Source organism: Hyla sarda, chromosome 11, assembly GCF_029499605.1.
Source record: "Hyla sarda isolate aHylSar1 chromosome 11, aHylSar1.hap1, whole genome shotgun sequence".
Lineage (NCBI taxonomy): Eukaryota > Metazoa > Chordata > Amphibia > Anura > Hylidae > Hyla > Hyla sarda.
In genome coordinates, this window is record NC_079199.1 from 15,760,893 (window position 1) to 15,770,013 (window position 9,121).

Sequence of the window (9,121 nt, forward strand, 5' to 3'; positions counted from 1 at the left end):
ATAGTAACTCCCACTGTGTCTCCTGAAGTATATAGTAACTCCCACTGTGTCTCCTGAAGTATATAGTAACTCCCACTGTGTCCCCTGATGTATAAAGTAACTCCCACTGTGTCCCCTGAAGTATATAGTAACTCCCACTGTGTCCCCTGAAGTATATAGTAACTCCCACTGTGTCTCCTGAAGTATATAGTAACTCCCACTGTGTCCCCTGATGTATAAAGTGACTCCCACTGTGTCCCCTGAAGTATATAGTAACTCTCACTGTGTCCTCTGAAGTATATAGTAACTCCCACTGTGTCTCCTGAAGTATATAGTAACTCCCACTGTGTCCCCTGAAGTATATAGTAACCTCCACTGTGCTCCTGAAGTATATAGTAACTCCCACTGTGTCCCCTGAAGTATATCGTAACTCCCACTGTGTCCCCTGAAGTATATAGTAACTCCCACTGTGTCCCCTGAAGTATATAGTAACTCCCACTGTGTCTCCTGAAGTATATAGTAACTCCCACTGTGTCCCCTGAAGTATATAGTATCTCCCATTGTGTCCCCTGAAGTATATAGTAACTCCCACTGTGTCCCCTGAAGTATATAGTAACTCCCACTGTGTCCCCTGAAGTATATAGTAACTCCCACTGTGTCCCCTGAAGTATATAGTAACTCCCACTGTGTCCCCTGAAGTATATAGTAACTCCCACTGTGTCCCCTGAAGTATATAGTAACTCCCACTGTGTCCCCTGAAGTATATAGTAACTCACACTGTGAAGGTGTGAGAAATTGGCCCAAAGATCATGGAAATGGGATTGTGAGGGAAACAAAAAACAGGATCTTCTATTTTGGGTGGTAGGATACAACTCTATACAGGGGCCCATTTTAGTAATGTTTCTTTGGCTCCTCCTCTCTTCTTTGTACACCTCTAGTGGAGGAGCCATCACACAGACCATGGTGTTGTTATCCTCTGATCTATATTGAACATGTATTCAAAGCCGGTGTTTGAACCCTATACATTCTGCAAGGATTATTAAAGGGACTCTAATCTATTTTTGTGTCCTGTGTTTTATTTGCTGTATTTACACAATGAACATTCTGCATAAAGAAAATGCTAAGCTTTACTTATCTTCTGACGCGTCTATTGGCATCCTTTCAAAATTGTGGATAAATAAGATTGTTTCAAGCATGTGATGCCCCCTTTAAACTCACCTGGGGCAAGTAACAGGTGTAGGCAATATAAAAATCACACCTGAAAGCAGATAAAAATGAGAGAAGTTCACTTACTCTTTGCATTGTGTGTCTGTGTGTGCCACACTAAGCATGGCCAACAGAAAGAGAAGAAGAGAACTGTCTGAGGATTTGAGAACAAAAATTGTGGAAAAATATCAACAATCTCAAGGATAAAAGTCCATCTCCAGAGATCTAGATTTGCCTTTGTCCACAGTGCTCAACATTATCAAGAAGTTTGCAACCCATGACACTGTAGCTAATCTCCCTGGGCGTGGACAGAAGAGAAAAATTTATGAAAGGTGTAAATGCAGGATAGTCCGGATGGTGGAGAAGCAGCCCCAAACAAGTTCCAAAGATATTCAAGCTGTCGTGCAGGCTCAGGGAGCATCAGTGTCAGAGCGAACGATCCGTCGACATTTAAATGAAAGGAAACGCTATAGAGGAGACCCAGGAGGACCCCACTATGGAGGAGACCCAGGAGGACCCCACTGCTGACACAGAGACATAAAAAAGCAAGACTACATTTTGCCAAAATAAACTTGAGTAACCAAAATCCTTCTGGGAAAACATCTTGTGGACAGATGAGACCAAGATAGATCTTTTTGGTAAAGCACATCATTCTACTGTTTACCGAAAACAGAATGAGGCCTACAAAGAAAAGAACACAGTACCTACAGTGAAATATGGTGGAGGTCAATGATGTCTTGGGTTGTTTTGCTGCCTCTGGCACTGGGGGCCTTGAATGTGTACAAGACATCATGAAATCTGAGGATTACCAATGGATTTTGGGTCGCACTGTACAGCCCAGTGTCAGAAAGCTGGGTTTGCATCCGAAATCTTGGGTCTTCCAGGAGGACAATGACCCAAAATATACGTCAAAAAGCCCCAGAAATGGATGGCAACAAAGCGCTGGAGAGTTCTGAAGTGGCAGCAATGAGTCCAGATCTAAATCCCATTGATCACCTGTGGAGAGATTTTATAATTACTGTTGGGAAAAGGCGCCTTCCAATAAGAGACCTGGAGCAGTTTGTAAAGGAAGATTTGTCCAACATACCGGCTGAGAGGTGTAAGAAGCTTATTGATGGTTATAGGAAGCGACTGATTTCAATTATTTTTTCCAAAGGGTGTGCAACCAAATATTAAGTTAAGGGTGACAATAAATTTGTCCAGACCATTTTTGGAGTTTGGTGACATTATGTCCAATTAGCTTTTTTTCCTCCCTTTTTTGTTTTAGTTCCAATACACACAAAGGGAATAAACATGTGTATAGCAAAACGTGTTACTGCAATCCTTTTCTGTGAGAAATACTACACTTTCTTCAAAAATTTCAGGGGTGCCAACATTTATGGCCATGACTTTATATTGCAGTATATTATACCAGTGATCAGAGGATCACATCTTCAATTACCCTAGGAGGAACGTTTTTATAATAATACAATGTTTAAGGGAAAAAGCAAAAAAAAACAAAATAATTGGTATCACCATGTGTAATGACCTGAGACATAAAATGGTCACAGTTTACCCTGCGGGACCTTAAACTTACAGTAAACGGTAAGAACAGAATTGTTGTTTGTTTTTTCAGTGTCAATAAAATGAAATTATTATCCATTAAGGTTGGGTCCATTTACCTCACACCAGAATCTTATTTGTTTACCTCTAAGACCACTTGGGACAGCTCGATATAAAAGCCTCAGAGTGATCCTCCCGTCCCAGATCTCATCTTCACAAACGTAGAGGAAGCGGTCAGCAACTAATCCTGGAGCCGACGCTGCACATCTTAGTATATCCAAGGTAAAAGAGAGAGATATTTACAAAGATAATAAGGATGAGGCAGAAAATGTAATAGCACTGAACCCATATGTTTTGTTTGTATTTTAGGGTGAGTGCACATGTATTACACCTTTATAATTTGGATGTTTATTTGCTGTTGTGTGTTGGTTACTGATCTTATTTCTTATTTATTCTATCATTATCATGCCTTTTAACCATTGCCGATTCTTCTCTTAGTGCAATCTTTTACAGATGATGCAGAGCGCAGTATGACATATGAAGCAGAGCTTAGGCTGCATTCACAACACGTTTTGTACATACGGGTGCCGGATCCGGTGGGGGAAGGGCAAACCGGGCGCTCCCGTACCCCGGCCGGATCAGCCCGTGACTCCATTTACTTTAATGACCCGATCCGTGTGCGGTTTCCTGACCGGACCTAAAACCGTAGTTTACTACGGTTTTAGGTCTGGTCCAAAACCACATACGGGTCAAAACTGAGCCGACCGGAGTCACCGTTTGACTCCGGTCGGGTCATTAAAGTAAATGGAGTCACGAGCTTATCCGGCCGGGGTACGGGAGCGCCCGGTTTGCCCCTCCCCCAGCCGGTTCCGGCACCCGTATGTACAAAACGTGGTGTGAATGCACCCAAAGGCTAAGTTTCCACTTGTTCACTGTTCTGCAATGGGATATATATCTGTTAAGATAAATCAGTACGTGAACATGAAGTCTTATGGTGATATCGAGATGAGTTGTCCCAAAAGACACACTTAGGCTAAGTTTCCACTTGGTTTTTTTCTGCCAGTTTTTGGAAAACTGCTACTGCAGTTTTTGTGCCAAAGCCAGAAGTGTATTCAAAATGAATAGGACATATAAAGGAAGAACTTACACTTCTCCTCCCTTATGGATCCACTTCTGACTTTGGCTCAAAAACTGCAGTGGCAGATCTCCAAAAACTGCCAGAAAAAAAACCAAGTGGAAACTTAGCCTAAGTGTATCTTTTGGGACAACTCATCTCGATATCACCATAAGACTTCATGTTCACGTACTGATTTATATTCGCGAATATAGCGCTATATATTCGTAATTACGAATATTCGTTTTTTTTTGTTTTTTTTTTTCACAGTACACATCACAGTGATCATCCCTCTCTGCTTCCAGCTTGTGTGGTGTAAAGAAGGCTCTAATACTATTGTGTGAGACTGATGTGCGTTTTTTCGCATACGCGAATATTTGCATATGCTAATTTTCACATATGAGAACTTTTCGTATATGCTAATGTTCGCATATGCGAACCTTTGCATACGCGAAAATAAAATGGGAATATTACGAATATGCGAATATTCGCGAATATATGACGAATATTCGTCCATATATCCGCGAATATTCGCGAATTCGAATATGGCCTATGCCGCTCAACACTACGTATGTTGAGGGATCCGTGCAATGTAAAGTATAGGACAGTGGTCTACAACCTGTGGACCTCCAGATGTTGCAAAACTACAACACCCAGCATGCCCGGACAGCCAACGGCTGTCCGGGCATGCTGGGAGTTGTAGTTTTGCAACATCTGGAGGTCCGCAGGTTGAAGACCACTGGTATTGGAGGTTATACTCATGTGTCCCCGCCGCTCCGGACCGTCACCGCTCGTCACCGCTGCCCTGGATGTCGCCCTCCATCGCTGTCGCCGCGTCCCCAAGGTGTCCCCGACGCTCCGGCAAGGCCTCTGCTTCCCCGGCATCCTCGCTCTTCGTCGCCGCCATCACGTCGCTACGCACGCCGCTCCTATTGGATGACGGGACGGCGTGCACAGCGACGTGATGACGACGATGGAGAGCGCTGACCACACGGGGCACTGTAAACGGCTATCCGGTGGCAGCTAAAGCAGTCTGCGCTGCAGGATTGCCGTTTTTGCGATGGCCCTGACATACAAAAGCATCGTATGTTGATGCTGCCTCTGAGAGGCCATCGTATGTTGAAATGATCATATGTCGGGGCCATCGGAGGTCGGGGGGGGGGGGGTCACTGTAGATGTATAAATTCTTCTCCACCCAGAAGGTAGTTATCACAGTACAAGCAGCAGTAGGTCGGCGGTGAAGACGTCTTATATATGTTGCTGTTTTCATAGTGACTTGTGGCATAATGTTATGTTAGAGAAAAGTTCTACAACTTTCTTATATAGTGTTTTACATTTATATTGTGTTTCAGTTTGTCCCTTTTTTTTTAACCCCTTAAAGAGTACCTATCATGATCTTGGTAAATGTTATAATCCTCCCAGGTCACTGCCCCATCAATATAAACCACCCCCTGCCTTTATTTTTTTTATTTTTTATTTTTCTACCTTGATATTACTCTGTATATTCTGCTCAGTCAGATTTACAGACTGGGAAGGGACGTTCCTCAGCAGACGTGACATCATCTGAAGCCATACAGGGGAGAACTTCCTCCCTCACTCTGATACACACAGGCCAGAGCAGTTCAGTGTGAGATGAGCTATGGATGGAAAAGGCTGTATACAAGCTCTTCAGCATTCCAGGCTGCATTTCCTGATTTTGGACTTCAGGAGTCCAAAGTCTGTGCAAGAGATGGGAGGAAATTGCTCTAAAGTAGAGAGACACCTAGTGGAAGCTTTTGAAAACACAAATAAAACATAGAAAACTTAATTTTAAAGAAAGTACATTAGAAAGATTTTTTTATTTACCATAAGGAGTGCAATAGCATAAATTAGTTTTAATGATAGTGCCTATTTACATGCACTGTAAATATGCAACGCTGCAGAAAGTAACTTAATGCACATTTACAATGCAGCTACAAAGCAAGCTGTAATACCACACCCAAAGTGGAGACAAGGAGGGAGATGTCTTTGAAAGAAAAAAGGCCTGTTTTTTTTTATTCCTGGAATACCCCTTTAACTTGTGATGCTGAGTAGTCCTCCACATACACCTGAAAAAGAAGATAAATGTTAGCACTTTGTGGATGACATATTAAAACAACACGCTTAGAACATGCTGTGTTCCATTTTTAATATGTCGTCAACGAAGTACAATTTTTTTTTTCTTTTTCAGATAGGTGTCTCTGCATTTTATTTCTTTTTCTTTATACCTTCTGAGGGACCCTATTTTTACCATACATATGGAGACACATGCAGAGGTTACTTTGTACTTAGGTATTTCTTCTTTGGATTTTATATGCATTTTTTCTCTTTAAACTCTACTGCCTGTACTGTACTCTACTTGTAGTCCTGCCTCTAAGGAGCATCATGTGTCCCCCATGAAGCAGAGCTACAGAAGAAACATATAGACAAAAATGAGGAGGGTAAGAGGATGTCTCCACACGATATACAGCCATCAATATAGATGGCTGTTCACTGTATGGCCCCCAAGAATTTACTGATCACAATATTGGCTGCATTTACAAAAATCTATTTATTTCTGGTTTTCCAACAGGATCCAAGCAAATCTAAGACAAGATGATGAGCACAGAGCCCAATGGAACGATGACAATGTTGGTTAATATCACAGAAACTCCAAACAATGGATGTAGAGTATGGAAAATATATGAGTGGTTCTTTACCCACTATTCTTCCTACATTTGGGTCATCTTCGTCTTGGGCTTCATAGAAAATTTGTTTGTCATCTCCATCTTTGTCCTTCACAAAAGTCGCTGCACAGTGACTGAGATCTACCTGGGGAATATGGCGGCTGCTGATCTGATTCTTGTTAGCAGCCTACCACTTTGGGCTATATCTATGTCCAACAAGAACTACTGGCAATTCGGAGACTTGATGTGTGGAGTTGTCCCCTCCTTGTATAGTCTCAACCTTTACAGCAGCATCTACTTCCTTATGATGGTCAGTATAGAGAGATATCTGGCTCTGGTGAAGGCCATGTCCATTGGCAGCTTGAGAAGACCTTGGTGGGCAAAAGTGATCTGTGGAATCATCTGGATATTTGCAGCTGTGTTGAGTGTGCCCTATGGACTGTTCCAAAAGGTGGTGCACATAAAAGAAGTAAACACTACTGCCTGTTTTTTTGTTGCACCTACTACATGGTATATTGTCTTAAATGTCATCACAAATATTCTCGGCTTCTTATTGCCTCTGGTTGTCACCTCCTTCTGTACATTCCAAATTATTAGTTTTTTGAAGAACAACTCAATGCAACAGTTCAAGAAAGTCAACAAGGAGAGAAAAGCCACTCGTCTGGTCTTGTCTGTATTCTTGGTCTTCATAATATGTTGGCTCCCCTACAATATTACTATTTTTATTCTAATATTACTAGAAATCAATGTCTCTCTTCCATGTATGGTGACAGTTTTCATTCATTTTGTTCATGTAATCTTGCTTTTCCTCACTCTCAGTAACAGTTGTATCAATCCGGTCATATACAGTATGGTTGGGAATCAATTTAGGCAAAAAGCCAAAGAGGTCTACAGGAGGTTTTTACATAAAGGTCCTGACGGTAGGACGTCGTAATTCCCAAGAGATGAAAAGTTTTACTCAACACAGATTTCTTTGTCTATGAGACCATACAAGAACAAATCCATTGTTTGAATCTACAACTGCACCTTCTGTTCCTGCATGTACCATTTCCACTCACAAGTCTCCACCAACAAAAAGGTCAGGCCGCCATCTCACCCAGCTCTCTACACGAGCAAAAGTCTAGTCTGAGTGTTTGAACACAATAACATAATCCTACACAGTAAAATAAGCAGATTGTTCAAAGACAAATATTGTATTAAAGGAGATGTGCAGCAGTATATAACTTATCCTCTATCTGCAGGATAGGGGATAAGTGTTTGATCACAGGGTGTCTGAGTCTGACTGCTGGGACCCCCTGCGATCTCCCACACAGGGACCCGGCACTGCCATGGCTATGCGCGGCTCTAGTGCTTGTGTCATCGACCTCACTGAAGTCCACAGACACGCCCCCTCCATTCAGCTCTATGGAAGAGGCAGGGATGCACGAATGCTGCATTTCTCCGCCTCTCCCACAGCAATACATGGAGGGGCCATGTCAGCGGCGGCCTCATGCAAAGGGGCCCCGTACAGGGGATTGAGGGTCAAAGCACCCAACAGGATCTTCTGTTCTGGGTGGTAGCATCCAGCATTATACAGGGGCCCATTTTAGTGATGTTTCTTTGGCTCCGCCTCTCTTCTTTGTTCACCACTTGTAGAGGAGCCATCACATAGACCATGGTGTTGTTCTCCTCTGATCTATTTTGAATACGTTTTGTAAGGTCTTTGTACCATATTTGGCCCTGAAAGCATTATTAAAGGTCTGATCTATTTTTGTGTTCTGTTTTGTATTTGCTGTATTTACATACTGAACATTCTGTACCCAAAAATTTTTTTTACATTTGAGTTATTTTCTGGTACTTAACTTTGAAGAGTCTATGTCACCAGATGTACTAAGATATAGGTGGTGGACATTAAAGGCACCTATGACAAGATTCCCTGCTATGTACTATGGCAGCTTATAGGTTCTTACAAGGCCTCTGAACTGTAAATTTGATTGGTACAATGATGCCTATTATTCTTATGATAGCCATGTTTGTCAGATCATCGCTCTTGCCCACTGGCTTTCTGCTCTTGCACATTAGGCCTTTCTCTCTTATATAGGACTGGACAACAATGTCATATTCAGCTCACGGACAGGTGTGGCGCCATTTCAGTGAGAAAGCAGCCATGATTTTCTGATCCTGGATCATATATTTAAAGGGGTATCCTGGAATTATTTTTATTTTATTTTTTTACTTGACTGTGCTACAGGGGGTGTAAAGTTAGTGCAGTTCATAATATAATGTATGTACCTGTGTGTGATGGTGGTCTCGCAGATGTTCATTTCTAGCAGCATAAAAAATGAGTGTTGTCTTGAGTCTTTCCCAGGTTGCAGTGTTGCCTGAAACATTACATCACTGGTAAGGTGTTGAAAGGGAGCGTGTCCGTGCTTCAATGGGTGGAACTGCTGGGTAGAAGTGAGTTCATTCTCCACAGGGCTGAAGGGAATTAAAGTTTAAAGCACAGCATGCATGGATGGGAGCCTAGCTGTGCTGCAATTGGTGGGATGGCTGATGTATGGGAGGGAGATAAGTCACCTCCAAGCTAGAAATAAGGGATCCTGAGTATTGCAGTTGG

General features: G+C 42.4%; 1 protein-coding gene across 1 annotated transcript; it reads left to right on the top strand.

Annotated features, from left to right (window-relative positions):
• The first annotated feature begins 2,951 nt into the window (after positions 1 to 2,951).
• Positions 2,952 to 7,459, top strand: LOC130295751 (B2 bradykinin receptor-like). The gene is made up of 2 exons (XM_056546816.1): positions 2,952 to 3,009; positions 6,432 to 7,459. The coding sequence occupies exon 2, from the start codon at positions 6,455 to 6,457 to the stop codon at positions 7,457 to 7,459; it is 1,005 nt and encodes a 334-aa protein (XP_056402791.1). The 5' UTR covers positions 2,952 to 3,009; positions 6,432 to 6,454.
• Positions 7,460 to 9,121: the final 1,662 nt, after the last annotated feature.